Source organism: Semicossyphus pulcher, unplaced genomic scaffold (assembly GCF_022749685.1).
Source record: "Semicossyphus pulcher isolate SPU_LCO1_2020_fin unplaced genomic scaffold, fSemPul1.0.p SCAF_3, whole genome shotgun sequence".
NCBI lineage: Eukaryota > Metazoa > Chordata > Actinopteri > Labriformes > Labridae > Semicossyphus > Semicossyphus pulcher.
Window position 1 is genome coordinate 14,051,131 of NW_027211704.1, and position 21,161 is coordinate 14,072,291.

At 42.5% G+C, this 21,161-nt stretch overlaps 1 protein-coding gene across 1 annotated transcript in view; it reads left to right on the forward strand.

Moving 5' to 3' along the window:
• The window catches only part of ca16b (carbonic anhydrase XVI b), a 111,507-nt gene that overhangs the window by 16,591 nt on the left and 73,755 nt on the right, over window positions 1–21,161 (forward strand). The window contains exon 2 of the mRNA XM_069678200.1: window positions 10,659–10,763. Within this exon, the coding sequence (XP_069534301.1) occupies window positions 10,659–10,763 (105 nt within the window). The remainder of the gene's footprint in view (window positions 1–10,658; window positions 10,764–21,161) is intronic.

The following is a 21,161-nucleotide window of genomic DNA, read 5'->3' on the forward strand; positions in this document are numbered from 1 at the left end:
CACTGTGTCCCCAGCTGTGATTAAATCACTGGGGTGGCGGTATCAGTGTCAAGCTCTGCTTGTTGAGTAAAGACGGACCCATTTACATTCACCGTAATCAACCATCACCATCCATGAACACCAGTAATGTGCGAGCAGTGTAATGTATCCACCAGAGGCAGCGGAATTTATTTCACAATCAATAAGAAGACAATTCATGCAGGACTGCACACCGTGTCCTGAGGAATGACCTCATAAGCTCCTGGCACTTACGCCATCCAATTGCCACATATTGAAAATTGAAAACCTCACTTTACACAGTAAATTCTCCTGAGCTGTTCTGTCCAGTCCGGAGACATGTTTGAGGATTGTTTATCGTGGTCTGTGAGGGGAAACAAGCCATAGCTGGTTTAGTAAAGAGGTCACCAGGCTTGAATTTATTTCATCTTGTTAATGCTTTTCATCAGAGCCTCTGATGCACTCAATCAGCGAGCACTCAGCTATTTATGCTCTTAAATCACTGTAGCAGCGTCGCCTTAGAAGCATACTCCACGGCAGATTGACACAATTCAGATTTACTGCATTATTTCTGAGGAGAAGCGATCTATTGTAGATTCAGCCTGCATGTAAGTGGCTATGTTAAACATTGACTTCTCCGCAGGAAGTCGTGCAGTTTTAATTCATGAAAGAGTCCGCCTCGCCCGGACAATGGAACAATAGTTCTTAAGCTGCTTCTTATGAATAGAGTATAAATGCCAGGATGTGTGTGTGTGTGTGTTTTTCCCAGTTCTTTCTTTTTTCTATTCAAGGAAGACTGAATACACCCGGGACTTTCATCTAGACCTTTTCGCCCACATGCTCTATCAAAGTCTGACATTTGATGTTCTGTGTTTCTCACTTATTCCTTGGAGTAAAAGGCTGGAGAGCAGTGTAACACATGACACACGGCAGCGCTCAGGCCCCATCACCTCCGACTTGTGTCGTATTACAGCAGGGATTATATGAATTTAAACAGTATACCTGCGTCTGCAAGAGGGGGAACGGCTGCAGAGAAGGCAGGTGTTTGAAGCGAGAGTGGGCTGAGAGATGGTGACACATTTGGTTGTGATTATAATGAGATGGCCTTATCCACTTTTCAGCAGATGAGTTTGGAGGAAAGTGTTGCATAATGAGAGAGTCGAGTGTGCCTCCTCTGCCCTTCCTCCTATTCTGCTTGCTTTGTTGGTAATGAAACACAAACAGAAATGTTTTCTGTTGGGAAGGAGCTGCAAGGCCGCATCGCACACAATGAATACCTTCAAGTGTGTGAAGAATTTTCCTCTTATTTAAAAGTTAGTTTTGTCACTTCACTCTTCCTGCGCGTGTCATGAAGTTCCGGCCTTTGGGCGGCCTGTAGGGACAGAAACATCTCATCTCAGCACTTCCTGTCAATTAACATGATGCAAAAACAGACATGTCCTGGCATGCGCAAAGACATGCTCACACATGCACGAGGAAAAAAAAAGATTAAGAGAAGGCGTCAGGGGAAATTGTTTAATTGGTTTTTAGGATTTTTTAATTTGAGTTATATTTTGCATTTAGTCCGTCCAGGAATAACGTTAACTCCGGACTAATGGGCTTAATTTTCCTGTTATACGGCTACATTTCTGTGGCCCCGGGGTGCTGATGCTCTCTTTGCTGAAGCAGCTTGTTAGCTTTTAGCTGTGTAGGCCTAAATATCTGCGCTGGGATTTGAGTTGTTGTTTTGTAATTTCTGAGCTTGATGTTTTTACCCTCGGCTCCCTCCGTGCCGTATCTTTGGCTGATCTTGGCGCTTCTCATGTTCCCGAGGTCCTTGGTGTGACTCGAAACACTTCCAGGGATATCTCACCCACTTCCCGAGGAATGAGAAACACACGGGCCCCTCAGGATCACGCTCCGCATTCTGCTTCACAGAGGAATCCCCGACCTTGTTTTTTTACGACCATGACTTGTACTGCTAACCAACCATGTAAAGCTGGATTGACTCAGGTACTTGGCATTTGTAATAAACCGGGCTCCTTTGAAAGGTGTGTGTGTCATAAATACATGTGTTAGTGATTCACCAAAACAGAAAGCTAAGCAGCAGATGTCCGCACATTTGACTGTTGACTCCATGCATTGCAAATGAGACTGTACAGGCAGCAGCTGTCTCCCCCAGTATGCATATTTGTTCCCTATATGCATAGCAATTCTGCATCCAGAGTGTGCTCTGTGTACACTCATGATGCCTGTGAAAAACACAGCTCGTTTCGGTTTAGTACGAAACCAAGCGGAATAATGCAAAAGTGTGGGCTGTCGTTTGTCTAATTGGTTTATTTAATGATATGATATGTCTCTCTGCCTCGAGTTGAAGGACATGCTGGGAAAATGAAGTGAAGGAGTCGTAGTATCTGAGTATGTAACAGAATGGATGTCAGGCTAGGCTGAGAGTGAAAAATGATAATGCAGACTTTTATTCAAACCAGTGACTGAATATAAAGCGGGAAAATGCGTCTTCACCTCGTCTCATTCATCCTCTCAAGTGAAGCCAAAATGCCCCCCAAAAGTGGGCGCTGCCATCTTGCACATTTGGAGCCAGAGACTGCGCAGTGGGGATCGGCTAGTGGAGCCCGATATTAATATTCCGCCTCTTCCGCGAACCAAAACACACATTTAACTTAGAGAAAAAACTGCAAAGATCCTAGCAGAGCAGCTTCTTGTGTCGGTCTGAAGCAGATATTAACAGTTATGGAAAGCTCAATGACGTGTAGCGATATCTTTTAGCTCCTCCTCTGCTCTGCTAATCTGGAACAGATCGGCTGCAGGGGCCGTATTTGCCGTCAGAGCTGTCAATCATAACGCTACACCCCCTTTTTATAGCATCAAATAACTAAACTTCTCAAAAAATAACTCTCGAGCATAAATCATCATGATAATAACTTACTATGAACGTATTTGACGTGTATTTTGATGTTATAGTTTGACCCATGCCCCATCTGTTAACGTGGAGGAGGCGGGCTTTATGACCTATACTGCAGCCAGTCAGCAGGGGGCGCTCGATATGTTTCGGCTTCACTTTTAGGGAGCTGTCATCTGTTGTTCATCTTTTTCTACAGTATCATTCAAACACATCAACTTGAACACATGAAGGTGAAACATGTTAATTAAAATGCTTTTAGGAAGTAGGCTAACTATCCTCCAGGTGTTTTTGTTTTTTGGAGCCGCTGGGTGAATATAGTAGAGCAAGGACACGCTGAATTAGTGCAAGAAAGCTCAGCTGACATTGCTTTAATAATTAAATCTTAAATAATGAGAATTTTTTTAGGTTAAGATGACTTTTAACAACACAAAGAAACACTTCTGCTTCTGTGTGGCTACGTGGGATTTCAGCCGTTTCACTGCCACTCCCAGTTAAAGATTAAACAGGTTATAATGCTGTCTATAAAAGCTGAATACTATGATTATCCTATTGCCCTTTTAAAGCACAAGTGTTTCCACATCCTATACTTTTATTTCCGTCACTCCTGAACACCAACAATGAATTGATCCTCCAACAGCGTTTCCTTGACTTGCCAAAGCCTGATTTATTTTATAGATCCAGAGAAGGTGTATAAAAACACTTTAGTGATCCACACTTTTGTTCCCTCAGCACCGTTTCCACGGGCACTGTATGTTTTTAATCAATCCCACTTACACCATCCTGTTTCAGTAATTACTCTCTCACGCTCATGGCTGGAAATAGTCCCCAACAAAGGCAACTCTATTTTCTCCTAATGCTGAGAACTGTTTGCTGAAGCTACAGTGCCCGGCTGTTAGCTAGAAATGATTTTGGCTTTTTCTTTATGAATTAAAAATGTTTGGCCTGTTGTGGGGAATGTCTGAATTTTTTAAGAGACAGACTGATGTGTTGTCAGTTTTGGTCTTTTAATGGAACGCTTGGAGAAAATATGGAATAAGGGCCTGTGTCCACTTGCAGCATTTTTTTTCACAGTGGCAGCACCCACAACCTCAACTTCTCACCGGCGCTTACGGTTGCTTGGTTACGAAAGTTGTCTGGCGGCACTTCCACTGTTTTAAATCCCTCTGTATGCTTAATATTTGCTTTGATTCAAGGACATTTTACAAATATAACATTAAAACAATGGAAACTAAAAGTGTTAGCAGCTCTACACTTGGAAATTGTACCCTTGAAAAAACGAAACGATTAGCTTCTCCTCCGCCACTGTCGTTGACAAAGTTGATATCTGGAGCCGAGTGCACCAGCTGGGCGTATGCCTGGTCGTAACCTTATGCCCGATTTAGAACTGAAAGTTACGCCCCGTGCACCAGTTAGACGTAAGCCCCGGCGCTGTCCCCGCCCTGCAGGTGTTGATTGAGCTCAGATTTTGTGCCAGTAGGGCTTTTCAAAACACAGAGGGAGACATGATAATTATTTATTTGATTATTTACGTTTCCTTATTTCACTATCAGCAACATTTTTTTTCCTTTACTTTTGTTTTGTTATCCATATCTTCTGTCAATAATTTGATGAGAAAAGTTAGCGAGTTTAGACGTGTGTTGCTTAGTTACAGTCAACGCTTTTCAAGTGTTCACGTGGATGTGCATCATAAGACCGGGCGCATGCTACGACCGGTGTCAGTTAGACTTGGTGCACTCGGTGTAAATTCCAATTAAGAAGTCAGTTGTAGCTAAGTCGGGCGTAATAGATAAGACCTATTTTTTTTTACGCCTAGCTGGTGCACTCGGCTCCTGAAGTCCTGCAAAAGTTTGACAATTTTCAACTGAGAGCGTTGTGAGCGCAGCGACAAAAAACAGCTGACTCCGATGGCATTTTTGCGCTGCTGCAAAACTGCATTTTTTTGTATATAAAAAAGGCAATGCCAGGGCAAATAACACTGTTAGTGGACACAGGCTCTATGGACAGCTTTATTCTTTTAAGCCAAATGCTGTCCCCTAGGATGGACATAAATAATAGATTAATTATGTCTAAACAACTTAATTAATCCTTATATAAGATTGGAGATGTTATAACACATGGCAGTACAGCTAATCTGAAGATGGTTATGACATAAGCAGCAGAAGAGCACAAGATCTGCACATGTGACTGACCCCAGAACAAGTTGCTTTGCTTGCTATTCACAACAAATAGATCTCATGAGGGAAAACAGACCTTATTTTTAGGCCTAGTGTTTTATTTCTAGTCTCCTGGTTTCAGCAGTTTATTTTCTTACCCTCAAGCCACACATTTGTGTATTTTATTTGTTGTATTTTTGTCACAGTGTCACATTTAATCTGTAGAAAATAACTATAAATAGAAAATCTACAATCCCTGCCTTTAAAAACAGCACATAATGCGTAATTTCATTGTGTATTTTACTCATAGATGCATGCACCATCACTCTGCACATCTTTGTTTACTACGTGGACATAGTGACTCAGGGTGTATTTAATAGCTCAATCCATCCCATAATAATCACCCTTATGACATGGCCGTGCCCCGCCCGGCTGTCCTCCTTATACCTGATGCTCACACAGAAGAGGAGATTGATATTTTAACTCTGTCCCCTAATGACTAATGCAGGTTAAACGCTCCTGTGGTTGTTGTTAGGCTGCTGTTTTTCAAGGGCTCTCAGGGGTTCTTGCCTTGTTGTTGAGTCTGATATTATGGAACAAATAGCACGGCTTAATGGCGGTGTAGATGATTTAACTGCCCTCGGGGCGATGAAAAAAGGAAAATGATTCTGTATGCCGAGGCATTGTACAAGGTGTTGTTCTGTAGGCGTTTCGAAGCATTAAATTTCCTCTGAGCTTTCTAAAAAATCAGATGTTAAAATCATGCATTTCCACAAAGCCTAGATGTAAAAAAAATCCCTTTCAGTCCGCACTCTGTATAGAACATCTTATTTAAATTACTGGTAACCTACATAACTGTTATTATTCGATTGTGTTTGCTAGATTTCAGCTGCATGAATGTTGTCTGAGCGCTGCACGGCTCTCCTCCGTCTCCTTCAGGCCCAGCACCAACTGTGATGTCTGCTCGGCTCCATCGGAGACGCTGTGGCTTTAATCCCTTTGCCCACAGGGGACGGCTGACATGGATGAGTGTAAACTGTTGACATGGTGCTGTCTCCTATGCTCTCTGATCAAAGACGGTGTAGCCCTCCTGTTTCACAACCTGCCTTCAAATATGCTCCAAGTCTCTGCCAGAGACTCCCTACCTCTCTGTTTCACACTTAACCCGTGTTTCCCCGCCGTGAATCGATACATCTGATGATAACAAAGCCGCCATTTATAACTCCACCCATGTTGCCTTGCTAACATTCTTGGAAGTAGAGAGTTTGACACGGAAAACGCTGTGTAAGAGTCTCATACTATGGTGAAGGAGACCGTTTTTGGAGAGGGTTAATGCACTGAATTTAAGTGCAAGGAAAGACTTGGCTTGATGTGGTGCTTAGTTTAATTAATCACCGGTAATGATGCAACCATTAGTAAGAGCTGAGCTTGTCTTAAGTGGCTGGAGATGTGTGTGTGTGAGTGTGTGTGTGTTTGCATATGATGCTGATCAGGCTAACTCTGGCTCACTATATGCAGGTGGTTTAAATTGCGTGGGTCCAGTGAGTTCTGCTGTTGTTCTAACGTCACCTTTCAACCTCATGCTAAGAGGTACATGTACAGTAGTTGTCATGGTTACAATACATAGAAGACCAGTAGGGGAGTCCTTTCACATGTGAACTGTTAATGCAAAATACAAGTGTTAATATTATGGGAAAATGTATTTTATATTGGTAAATTATCCTACGCAGTGTGTGTATAAATATTATGTGTGTTAATAGTTGTATATTTATGTACCACAACCTGCTGTGTTTTAGGTCCTGGTGTTTTGAGTGCTTACATAATCTGGTTGTTTGTAAGTAGAGATATTTCAATTATTACTACGAATAAAAAATGACAATATTTTCCTTCCTGATACAAATTCTGCTACCTTGACTTGAGTTTAGCCGATACTGAGAACCCTTCTGATACCTTTGCCATTAAAAAAATTAAACAAACATATTAGTGTTTTTTAACTACTGTACACTACTCAATCTGTATGGAAGATATGATAAGATTGCTATCATTATTGTAAGGTCGTGTTCAGTACTCGCTGAACTTAGAAAGAAGCTGAGCTAACGTTAGCTAAAAAACGTTGACTCATGCCCCTCTGACGTCCTCTATCCACCAAACAGCCTCAGAGACCTGGTTTTTCTATTTTTTTTGTGAAACTGCTTTATTTTGTCTGAAAGATTTTAACCATATTAACTTTAAATATAAAAAAATACAACCCTTAAATGTGGATGGTGAATGACGTACTGCTAACCTAGCTAGCCCTGTCTCATGTTATACTCTGCTAGCAACAAACTGTTGTTTGCTGTCATCAGATTGTAACTTCTCTGAGACAGATAAAACAGAAGTCGCTAGTTGCCGCAATAAAATACATTATTGTTGTGTAGGCTGCTGTTTGGGAGAAGGGGAACAAAGTAGATTTTATTGGAGCTAATAAACATACTTTAGCTAATAGCTTACTCAAAGATACCGAAAGCACATTTTGGGCTGTTTCAGAGGCATTTCCTGTAGGCTACTGGTATTGGAACACATTTGTTTGCGGTATGTTTTGAATTAACTGTACCAAGACTGTCTGGAGTTTTTAAACGTTGAACACAATGTTGAGTAAAATATGTAACCAGCTGTACAAAAAAATACTTTTATTCAGAAGCTGTATTGGAGCAAGTAACAATTTTTGAGTCCTGTAGATTCTCAGCTCTGGTTTTGTTTAAGTTTTTCTGCCGTTCCTGTTTACACAGAAACAATCTGCATACACAATTGTTTGCATCCTTCTAGCGACAGAGAACCAATATTAGCCAATACATCCCCAGGTTTTGAATGCCACAGTGGGTTTTGACTGCTTAAAGCAACACAAAACACCCTTGTTCTGTTAGTGTGCATGTGTGTGACAATGGCTTCAGCTAGACATTTTCTCCTCCACTGGCACAGGGAGCATATTTTCTCCAATGAGTTTGATTATTGCAAATCTGGGCCTGCACACGCTCTAGGTAGTGTTGGACAAGTCGTGCCTCCAGATTTCACTGTAATTTTGTTGACAATGTTTGATTTCTTTCAGGCTGTTTGCCCTGAGAAGCTAAAAGAGACATTAGTGGCCAGAAGATATAGGTCTGATTTTACACCCTGGGTTACATGGCTGTCTGTGTTTTGCTAAATGTAGTTTCCACTCAGGAGCAGCAGGGAAGCTGTTGTGGCATTATAATATCCATGCATATATAACAAACATATCGACCATCTAGTCAACCCTAATTTCCTTTTGCTTTCTTCGGCCATCTGCTGCTGTAATCTGACTGATTGTAGCTGAAAGAGAGCAAGGAGCATCACAGGGACTGCAGGGAAAGCTCCTCTTGTTTTGCAGCAGATCCCTGATGGTGATGATCATTACAGCCCATTAAGGCTCTGTGTCAAACGATGGCACCTGGGCTGAAAGCAAGGGGGGAGGGGGATTTTGTTTTTTTGGCAACAGCATCTCTGTTGCTCCAGCTTCTGTTTTCACAAGCAAGACATTTCATGCAACTAAAATTTGTCAAAACAGCTCGGTGGGTAGAGAGACAAGAAGATACTCGGTAAAAGTTGATAAAGTAGGATTCAGTGGCTGTCACGACATTTGGTTACAGTCTCTCCAGAGAGGAGCTGCAGTGCCTCCAATTTAAGGCACTTTGAACTGCAGTAAAGAAGAAATAGAAGTAGCCTACTTTTTTTCAACCTATTTGCGGAACAGAACATTGATCTTTAATGACTCTGAAAAACTCTGAATTTTGTTTAAGAGTCTGTAACTTTTCAGTGCCAATTATCGACTCATCACCTTTTTAAAAAGATAAATCTGTATTTCTGATGAGGGCTGCAACTAACCATTATTTTGATAGTCGACTAGTTATTGATGACTGAAACGAGTAGTTGACTAATCGTTTCATGAATTGCACAATTAGCCTACTTAAAGGCTCTTATTTAAAGATATAATCTTGAAGATCTCAGTTTTGTTCTATTTAGAGGCACCTTTGGCGATAAATACGAATCGTGGGCGCCTACGTCCCAATTTAACCAGATGTCTATGGTTGGCTCCCTTTGTTAGGGTTGTAACTCTTTTATTTTCCTCGCTGACTGTTGCCTTCCTTTTTGCCTTCATCTGAGCGTCAAATTTGTTTCTTTTTCTTTGGATTTTCACTTCACTACAACTCCACAAGTTGTATCTGTAGTCACCGATCTTTTCTTTGTTTGTTCAGCCATTGTAGATTACTGTTTACTCACAACACTTGCAGAGACCAGAAAAGCACCCGTGTAGCTCCGCCTACCCTCTCTGGCAGACCAACCACTGCTGGGTGATGGAAAACGCGTCACTAACTAGGCGCCACTTTTCTTTTCATCTCTGCGAAAGTCGCCACAGACACCCAGTCTGTAATACTGCAAATGCAAAGGCTTTCATCAGTGGGCCATAGGCTCAATCACCATTGTGTTACCTCATTCGGCGACAGATAGCAACTTAACAGACATTTATTTAAATAAAGATCTTAGAGATTATCATGTTAGCTATCAGCTTTTATTTAGTTGGAGGATCTTTTAAGCATGTACTAACTAACAATAAAGACTTTAAATATGAGTTCTGCCCTCTCTTAAAATGCTCACATATTACCGTCCTGCTCCCGTGATAAGCAAGGTCTGCTTTACACATCTTGCAGGCGATCCTTTTCTTTGCAGCGTTGAGGGTGAAATGCTTCCAGACTCTAAAAGTTTTAGGACACGATGGTGTTGCATCGGCCGCTGCTATTTTGCTGTATTTTGTTTGCCTGTCGCTTCCCGGTCACTGTTTAGCATGCGCGACTCTCAGCAAAGATTGTAATGGTGCGAGATGATGGCCCATCCCTCAGCAACTCAGCTCCAGAAAACGATATTATGCACCCCTGTTTCTGATTATTCTTTTCATGAGAATAGATTATGTTTGTAGGAAGCTATATGATGATTATAGTAGGGGATATCGTCTATATCAATATTACAATAGTAGCGTGAAAATCAATATGATCATCATTATATGTTAATGAGCAATGTCTGTGGAATTTGCTTTAGGTACAACATAAGCTTAAGCTCATTTAAATTTCCACCGTCACACAATCACAGAAACCACAAACAAAGGATTACAGATCTCATTATGGTAGTTTTAAAATAAAAATTCTATCCAAATGTTTATTTTTGACAACATCATGTAGCTGACAGTTGATAATGATCCTGAGTTACTGCCCAGCCACACTAGAGAAATAGTGGGTGAACCCAGCCTGCACCCATCCATCACCCCAGCCTACACATACTCACAGTTTGCTAAGCATTAAAGCAACACTTCCTTCTGCATGGGCTCTAAAAACCACCATCAGACGTAAATGTTGCGTGTCCTGCAAAACAGAAACTGAATTCCTGCGGAGAATGTTTTTGTTAGTTGAATGTACTTTTTGTTCTTTCACTGTGTTGCCAAACACATTTCCTCATTACAGTGTAAATAGATTGTTGAATAAGTTACCGCAGCACTTGTTGTAAAAGAAACTTTTTCCTCCCTAGTGGATTTTCATAACCTCTGTCTCTGTCTCCCACAGTTGCATCGGCTGGCCAACCTCACCGCGCCGGAGACGGGCACCATGGGAGCACCGGCGTAATGAGGGAGAGGAGGGCAGCAGGTGACCCCTACTGGTCCTATTCAGGTGAGCTCTCATTTGTGCACTGACCGCTTTTCTCAGCAGGAGGGGAAGTGCATTTCTTTATCATTTCTCGAGCATTTCGCCTTTTTCTCTCCTCACTGCTGCAGCCAGAAGAGCTGAATTAGGCGTTTAGTATTCGTGTAATAGTGTTTTTATTGCTCTTGATAACTCTAATTAAACTAAAGCGCTGGAGAGAAGATAACACAGAGTTTGACTGACAGCAAAGTGAGCTGATGTTCAGATACTGTTGTTGCAAGCAGTGATGAGTCCAAATTGATTAAAACGTGTTTATCTTCAGGTTTGAATGAGGCATACAAACAGTTGAGGATGGAACCATAATCATCTTCTGCAAGCGATGGGTACATATGTGAAAGCCGAACACGATGACCTCTAGAATCTCATGTTCAGTTGCACAGTGAGAGTCCTGCTTGTATTGCAGTATATGGTATCACTAACTCAGTAGTCCTTGCTATATTTTGTTGAATGCATCCCTCTATTATTGGTAATATGCAGGCTTTTTATGCCAAAGTAAAAGCTTCTGGGAATTTTGGCTTGCCTCCTCCTCTCATCTACCTTAACAAAGTGGTGAGATGGGCGGATATGGCAGCCCAGAGTGATCAGTGGGATGTGTGCTCTAATGGATGATTCATCCATTAGAGGATGTGTTTGCATGTTTGTGCATTTGAGCGGTAAAGTTGTTTTTTAAGGTAAAAATTGGCAAATAGATCTGTTCTCTGACGTTCGAGCTGCAGCAGGTGAGCTTTACGCTGTACAGAGTCTGCAAAAGAAGCAATTTAGTCGAACAGATAAGAATGTTTTTGTCAATATATCAAGTCGATTGCTTTTTTTAAGCTGTAAAAGGCCTAATTTGTACATAAAGCTTATAGCGAATGTTGTTTCTTACCCTACACTGTTGCACTCCAGACTGTCTGTATGCAGTGTTTTTGCAGTGTTTATGTAGTAGACTCGTTTTGCCTCCACACTCTTATGAATTAAACATGTAGATACCATAAAGGCTGCTCATAAGAAAGGAAATCAATAAGAAAACGCTCCTCCTGCATCATAAATTCCTCAATGTTTAATACTATGATGCTTTTTTTGTACATGTTTATGCAGCCGGGAAAATACATTTGTTGGCTGAGCTGTGTCCTGATAAGCACACATCAATGTTCTGTCAGAGCGCTGCTTCATATTCAGCCGTACACATTCGCTCCCGTGTGCAAACAAAGCCCTCTGTCGGCCATTGAGCAGCTCCGGTGGGAGATGGGGGTTACGTTCTTTGATCGAGGGCACCTCATTGGAAGAGCTCGGGAAGTGAGGAGCAGTCAGTAAAAAATGATATTTACAGGTTCGCAGGTCCAAAAACATCACCCAGCAAATAACTAACTGGGTCCCTTCCCTCCTGCGATGACTCACATGGCGAGAAATTATATGCTGGAGGAAAATTTAGTCTTTGTCTCTGCCGCGGTGAGAAAACACATGTCTGTACGTGTGTGCGTGCACATCAGGCTAAGATCAAGAGTTTGCACTTTTCTTTGGTCAATTAAATTTCACAGCCATATGTCTTTTATTTGGCAGATGGTTATGTGTGCACAGAGTTGCATGCATGCTTAGCAAGAGGCAGGCTGGTAATTGGGAGAAGATTGCATCTCTTAGTGTGTTTTTTTTCTTATTTTTATGAACAGAGTGTGAACAGAAATGGGGTCAGAGAGTCGGCTGACGGGTTGATTCTGGACATTCATTTCAGGCCCGTGCAGAGCACCAATTCCTAGCAGAGAAGGCAGCTGGCTGATTGTAGTGAGAAAAAGGGACGCATTGAGCGAACACAGAAATGTCCACGGCTTTGGAAAGGTAATTAGTGGCTAAGGCTGTGAATGGAGGACAGACAAGCGTGCCTTAGCAGCTAAATGGTTATTAAGGGCATTTGCTCGGTGCAAGTGAGTGTAAAAAAAGAAAAAAATGCACACAGTAGGGTTAGCACGAAGCTAGAGGGTAAGAGGCAGACTGCAGCTCTATCAGCACATAATGTATAGGGGAGCGTATCAGCCATTGTTTCACACATGCTCTCCACACCCTGCATTGTGTATCCTACAGTGGACCAGGCTGTTCGAAGGATGTGGAACAATATGAGCCTGAGAAACTGGAACAGAAACAAATACAAAGGAGCAATTTTAGAAGTTTCTGGCATCCTGCGTTTTGGTTCGATCAGATTTCTCAGTTGATAAAGTTCAGCTGTACTGCATATGTTGTAATTAAAAATATAAACATTCACTGTTGTGATCGCTTAATGTGGTAGCCTAATACATAGGGCTGTACCCGACTCTCACTCTTAACACTGGTGCAGCTTTACCCTGGCGTCACTTGGTTCAATGTAAGATGGAAAAAGCCACGTAATAGTGCAGCTTTGGTACAGCACTGTGGTGGAATCGCAATGTAAAAAAGGGCTTTGTTTTTTTGTTTATTTGGGGGGCTTTCTGCCTTTATTCCACAGGATAACTGAAGAGAGACAGGAGATATGGGGAGTCAACCCTGCGATCAGTGCATCGAGGACTGTAGCCTCTGTGCATGGGGGGCCTGCTCTACCAACTGAGCTAACTCAGCGTCCCGTGTCTGCTTGTTGAGGACAGGTGGAGACCTCTCCGGACAATTTAACTACAGGAAAAAAACCTTGTGAACAATGAACACTGAAGGAATCCTAACAAGCTGTGTGAGGTAGAGGCGGGCAGAGGAGGGCAGCAGGAAATCAGATGGCGTCTGCTCAGTTCGTGGACCTTCATGACATCTTAAAGCCACTTATGTTTGTCGAAATAACTCTATTATAAGTTAGAACATCCTGCGATGCTGTTGCATTGTCAGTCAAATATCTGTTCCTGCATCTTTGTATACAGAACAATGAAGGAGTGAGTCGGCTTGAGGTCCACATGAATCACTGACTTTCGGGGAGCAGCACTAGTAATATTTTTAAGAGTTTTTACACTTTGTTATAGGTATGCACGGTATTATCGGCACATTATCAGTATCTGCAGATAATGGCTTGAAAATGACATATCGGCATCGGCAGATTTGTCATTTTTCTGCATATATTGTCTGCCAATAAAACAACGCTTTAATTCTGCCTGACTGCTCGATGATTCCCTAAAAAAAGCTTGATGTAATGCTACGACATTAACTCGGTGTGAGTATGCGCGCACACTGCCTGCACAAAGTTATCAACAGTATACAAATTAAGACTTAGAAGTCACAGAAACTCGAGCCAATGAATACAAGTTAAATAACTTTCACAACTCTTTACTAGCCAACAGTTAGCTCACATTCTCGTCATTTTAGCGGACTTCACAACATCAAACACGCCGAAAATAGACTTGCGGCCAAAGCTGACACGAACAGAGCGTAACATGAACATCAGTGTAAAACTAACCTACATAGTCATGTACGCACACACGACGGAAGAGTCCGTCATCACTGATGTCTCCGTAGTAGGTGCAGCAAACAAGTCCGGGCATGTCTCCCTCACTGCCTCACTGTGTTTTGGGGGGGATGCTGCATTCAGGTGCGCTCAGGAACGTGAGCGATCAGACACGTGACCTTTTGTACAACACCTCTTCCGTCAAGCGTGAAGAGTGTAAGGTGTCTGCGGTATGGCGTTTTTTGTGCCTAATATATCGGTGTTGAAATCAGCAAAAAGGGTTGGAAAATATCCGCAAAAAATCCAATGTCGTGCATCCCGACTTTGTTAAAATATTATAGTCACCTGTATTTTGATACATCTATATTATTATGACAGGCTACGCTCTTGTATTTGTCCACATTAGTAAACCTAGGAAGGAGGCACACAGTGCAAAGAGAGCTCAGACCCTTTCATGACATGTCACCTTCCTGTGTGCTTTGGTTATGAACCTCACTGTAAGAAGCCTCAAACCTACACCCTGAAATTTGATTAAAAGTTATTTAAAGCATGCTGTGCGTGCGTGCGTGTGTGCGTGTGTGTGTGTGTGTGCGTGCGTGTGTGTGTGTGTGTGTGTGTGTGTGTGTGTGTGTGTGTGGTGTGTGTGTGTGTGTGTAGAGGCATTTTTCATAAGAGGGATGATATCATACTCACCATAAGACTCCCACAGGAACAGGGCTATGCATCATTTCCCCCCTTTTTATATCTCTGCAGGTTTTCACATCTTCTCCGTTCGCTTCTCCGGCTTCCTTTTTTTTTTTTAATCTGCTCTTCTATGTTTGTGGCCCCAAATATAAGCAGTAGTTTGCGTTTGATTGCACTCTTGTTGATTTATTGTTCGAGTTTAATTACAGCACAACAGTTGGAGCACCTTAATGTGCATTTGCAGAGGCATTACGCTTGATCCCCTCTAACAGTGTGTAGAATGAAAAACAAAAGGAAGAAAAACACAAGCGGAGGAATGATGGCGTTAGATGTAGAAAAGTATAGATTAACTCCCTGAAGATAATCGTCTGCTCTTTATTCGATTTATATTTTCTCTGCGTTATGAGATTTTGTCATTTTATATTGATATAAAGCAATTATGACTAATAAAAGATTAATGTTGGGCCCGGTGTGAGGATTAATAATGGTGAGAAAAAAGAAAAGTGTGCACAGTTGGAGGAATTAAAAATGCAGGACAGACCACACGTTGTACGGATGATACTACATGTCTGATTGTTCACATGTTTAACTCACTCCCAGCTCTCTGCTCTGCACAGATAGACCTCCGTCTCCCTGTTTGCATCCAGCAGTGCTGCATGTTTGGACGGGAGCCACCCTGACAAGCTGTTGTAGCCACAGAACGAGCCTGCGATTGTCTGATACGTGCCGCTTACATTTTCCCCCTCCGCCTGAATGTTTTATTCCACTTCAGCGAGATTGCCCGCGATCATTAGCAATCTTTCCACTCATGTCTCACATAATGAAGTGAATGAAGTGTCATTTTCAATCAATTGCTATGTTGATCCAACTTAATTAGTACTTTAGAGGATACAAAACAAGATTAGGTAACTCACTGTGCTTGATTGCCGGGGTTGTTTGTTTTGGCCCTCGTTTCTCGCGCTGCGCACACCTGTATTTTTTTCCCCACCCCTTCAGATCTATCACAACATTCCCTTTATTTTAGTAGAAATAGGCACCTTAAACTTTCTCTGATTAGTTATTCCCAGCTTTTAGAGAAACACGTCAATAATACATCACTCTGCACTCTGTTGTAAAATTGATCCCATTATTTTTCGACTTTAATAGAGACGCACTTTTCTTTGAGGAGGGTTGAAAATAAGAGCATGCTTCTCTAACATGTTAAACCCTACGATTTATATAACCTAACATTGGCTTGTTGCTTGTGAAGGCGGTGCACTTTGTCTCCTGTGGGCCTGACACCCCCCACCACCACCACCACCACCCATACAAAGGCTGGAGGGAAAAGAGCAATGCCATGTTGTCATGGTGCCCGACAGAAGGAGCTCTGCCTCCTGGAGGTAATGAATCTAGAGGAGGATTGCTCCCTGCAGACCTCTATGTATGAGAAGCACTTGACTTTAAAGCAAAGCTCCTGACTACACGGCTGTACATGGGGTATCCACGGAGGGTAAAGTGTCGGAGCATTCAGTAGAGGGGCCGCGCTCCTCGGGGATAACACCAGTCTAAGGTGTATTTTCCTGCGAGTCTTTCAGATGAGAAAGATGGAGGTAATTTTTACACGAGCTCCCATAAATGAAATCAGATTTATTTTAAGTAATGATGTTTTGCTCCTGGTTGTTTTGAAACAATCAGATTGTAGATATTGAAGCTATTGTGGGATGTGTTTGTATCATGAATCATGAAACACAGTATTGGTTTTCCAATGAACACCAAAAAGAAATTATTCAATCAGATAATTTGCTTGACTGAAATACAGCTGAACATCATACAGCTGAATTTAATTTCCAATTATCCTGCAGTCAAATGACGTTACAGCAAAGTCTAAAATGTGTCTTTTAAAGGGCCAGTTCGCTTCACTCTATGGTCTCCACAAAGTCCAATTAAGCCTTTCAAATTAAAAGCCTTTAAAGGGACTCTACATTGTGATATTTCTGCCATTCCCAACAACACCAATACATATTCTTATCAGGCGTATTCAATTAAGCCGCTATGAAATGGTGCAGCGTTGCAACAGTCGCCGCTTCAAAGCCCACTATGTATTGTGTTTGGGGATTTTCTGCTAAACACGGAGTAGTGTATTACTGTGTGAATAAACACAGAAAAGTCAGTTATAGCGACTTTTCTCAGGGTCCCAGGATTTGAAGGCAACGCACTGACAGCATATGACAAGCTTAAAAACACCTACGTCCATTGTTTTCTATGTGAGCCTGCACACTGGCAGCATCGTACATCACTGCCAGTCGACACATGTCAGCTGTCCAGAACGGCAGCAATTTTATCACACTGAATGCATTGATTGGCACCTACTGTACCGTGACTACTACTTCTCTTTATGCTGTATGGGTGTGTGCTACAGGTGTCAAACGCTGCTGGTTTGTGTCTCCCCCTCCTTTTCCTTGTATTTTGCCAATAGAAACTGTTCGTTCACAAAAGTCAAACACTGAGGATCTCTTGAACTTTGTTGTGCGCATCCTGCAACATTCCTCCACTGCCTCTCGTAGCCGAGGCGCTTTCTCGACTTGATTAATTTCTTCCTCCTGGGAGAATCGAGGGAGAGATTCATCCGTCTTACACCCCCTGCATTTGTACTCTCAGTCATTCTCTGTGATGATGGAAGCTTAACACAACATCATCTATATCCCTCCAGTCTCGCTGATGTGTCGGATCCACCTGTACTTGTACCTGCACTCGTTTTGTGAGAAAATGAGAGGTGCAGGAACACTAATTATTAAAAATGAATTTTGCTTGGGCCCGAGCTGACTCATTATTCATCTTGGTTATTGCTAGCAGTTTGGATCAGGCTTTCGTGTGCCAGAATTAGTCCATTTGTCTCTGTCAGGGGCGGGCCCTTGACAGATGTGCCAATATGGCTGCCGAAGTTCTGTGCTGGGGGAGAGGCGTCTTAATTCTCCGTGATGTATCACGCTGGCAGCAACCAATTTAGCAGAATTGAGCTCCAAATCATCTTACTTCCCACTGCCTCTGACAATCTGTTTCCTTTCTCCAGATGAGGTAAATATATTAGGGATGGAAACAAATTAGGGATTCTTGCAACCATTATCAGAGCTATATGAGGAAGTTTTTGTTGGAGGTTATGTTTTTAACTGTCACATAAGCAAGTCCAGAGACTGTATCCTGTCCTGTATCCTGCGTGTAGGCTCTGATAAAGATAAACAAAAAGCTCTGGTTCCGCTGTTTAAGGCAGATTGATGCATTGGAGCGACAGGTTTGTTGTGTAAACCTAATTAATTAAATTCCAGGTGTCACATGGCGTTGGTGGTGGCTGGTGGCGGGATATTACACCTCGTTGGTGGCTCAGGTTCGATATAATGGATGTGGACACGCTCGGCCTGCTGGGATTCCAATATCGAGGAAGCGCGAGATTGCCAGCCCACAGGTTCCTCTCTCTAATGCGGTTATGCTGATGAACTGGAATGAGCTAGCTAGCAGCTCAGCAAATTTCCAAACTCATAATCATGATGACTTACTCGGTAATGAGTGCTTCTCCCCCCCCCAGAGAGGGGGAGGTAACTGCAGGAGGGCCAGGGCAGTAATGGTGGCATAATGGCACAGCGTGGGAAGACTTGAATTATAAAACAGCGCTTGGTCGACGGTCACATGTTCGAATGCTGCCAGGTACGTCGTAATGAAACTGCACTTACAGCGGAGCTGCTTTCCTCTGAGTGCTAACTGTATAGAAGCCGTGATGGCGTTCAGCACTGCATCACCTCCACATCAGTGACTCTCACAGGCTCGTTACATCGTTTATCCTGAGCTACTATCTCTAGTTTAACTGAATTACACTGCTAACTATCGATTCCTGTCGGGATTCTAAATTATAAGGACGCTCGCTGTGTAAACATGTAGCCATTGTTGTCCCTGCTTAGCTTGCAGAACAACCGCAACATGGAAGAGTAATGGCTGCAGAGGGGGGCGAGCTGAGCTTGGAGAGGGCAATAGCTCACAGTGGTTTAAGCCTGTTTTTTTTCCCGTCTGTACTGTGTGATTCTGGGAGCTAATGGTGCCTGCGAGCACACTGTGTTTTTGTTCACACTGTCTGTAATCAGAATTCATGAAATAGATTCATGTAATTGCCTTAATATTGGGTCTATAATTTGCTTTATCAATCACACTTATAGTACGACAGCTTAATTAACTAAGAAGTAAGTTAAAAACTGATCCTCACACATCGCCACCATAAAAGCAGGAACAACCTGCACTATTTTCCTGTTCAAACCCACAGACATTTATGTTAATTTAGGGCTTCAGACTCTCACAGTGGCAGGCTGAGGGAAGATCACTCAGCCTTGTCATTCTTTGTCTTGCAGAGTCTCATTACTCATTTAAGTGGGAGCTCATACACCTGCGAGGGGTGATAAATAATTTAGATGTATCATGAAATTATTGGGGTAGAAGCTGTTCTTTGCTTTCTAAAATGTCTGATAGTCTGAACCTTTTGTACGACATGCGAGCCACTTCCTGTTCTCATTTTCCAAAAGGGTGAAAACTTTTATTCGCCAATAGTCGCAGGAGTTATAAATGGACCTTTTGATAAGCAAAAATAACTCCGACTGGAAAGGACTGCGAGGGTGCTAACATGTCCAGTTTTGTGGAATATAAATAGAGCCATTTGTTTTCCGTTTTAAAATACATTTTGAGCCGGAAGCAGCAGTAGGAGGGGGGGAGACTTTGAAGCCATGAGGGCAAAGGATCACTCATTCATGTGCACGTCACTGCCGCCGCTATTTCAGTCATTAGCTGCTTTGGTAACTTCATTTCATGTCGTTGGCGCATGTATAAGCTGCACTTTACCTGCGCGTGTGTCTGCAGGGGGGCAGGTGGACAAAAGGTGCCACAAAGGGAGTCGGGGGGAAAGAAATTGAAACTTTTTGGTGATTTTCTGTCCCTACGAGCAGCGACCTGCCCACAGCAACTTTAATTATGAAATGAATTTAACGGATCTTCCAGCTCTCCCCTTGAATCAATTTTCTCTTCCTCCATGTGAGCTCCCTCCTCCCTCTTTTCTTTATCCTTTAATTTCCCTCCTCATCTTTCCGTCCCAATTCAGGCCGCCGCATCTCATTTCTGAGGGTGAGACACAGACTGGATTAAGCGTAGACTTCTTGCTGTGCTGAGCTCCACACTCATCTAAAGGAAGTGGTCATGTGCTATCTTGTGATTTGTGGTCTAATTAGGGGGTTTTGATAGGGTAGGTAAGGCTAAAGAACTTGCACGGTTCCTCTCCTGGCTGTGCTGTTGTAATTTCTACCACCCTCTTTTTTTTTTTTGTCCCCCCTCTTTGTCTTTGACTGTTTCACAAGCCCACATACGCACACAATCCTCCACTCTGAAGCTGTAAAGATACAAGCAAAGGACGGCTGTGAAAGCAGACGTAGGAGCGTCTCCATACGGCCAATTTATCATCATCTGCCGGAGTAAATAAATACACGTCTGTTTAGATCAGGCCAAGAGTGCACCGCTGCTAAAACGGCACGATGATTTGGCTGAAGTTGATGCTCACCTCCGCCAACAAGGTTGCGCTAAGATGGCCTCTGGCTGGCTGTGTGAGTCTGCTACCACCGTTTCTGTACACTAATGGCTGCATTCACTTGTTGTGTTCGGCTGCGATCCCGTCAGAGAGTTCAGGCTACGAAGTGGAAGGCACCTATTAAATGTTGAGACTTTGTGACCTTTTCTGTAACATCAGCATCACCCAAACTTTGGCTGTAAACAACGTTTGCACCGTGTTATTATAAAGTAGAAAAGAAAGTGATAATGAAAGTAATGCTTAACTCGGGAGACTGCCGGAGCACGGTCGAGGTTTTCACTCTGAGTGGGTTCGTGTCGGTGCTTTTGCCCTCTGTACATATATAAGTGCTTCTTGATGGTTGTGTATTAAAATATTACACACTACTCTAAGCACTGATTGATAGACGCACTTTTAATACTACGTGTGCGTTTAGGAAGTGACATTTCTCTGTTGGTTCTCTAATTTGTTATTTTTATGTTTTCATTCTCGCTGAATCTCTGCCTTAATGTGTGAGTGTGCGTGCGAACGTGTGTATATCTGTCCCTGCTAATAGAGAAATATAAGAGCTCGTCAGCCTTCAGAAGATAAGAACAATGTGAGGAGAATGTGTGGATCTTTGTATCAGCTTGTGTGTCTTGAGCTGATCTCCACTTGAAAAGATGAATATCTAATTTTTTTCACATGCTAGATCTGTGTCAATGTCCTTCACACGTATTGTAAAGAAAACATACTGTATGTA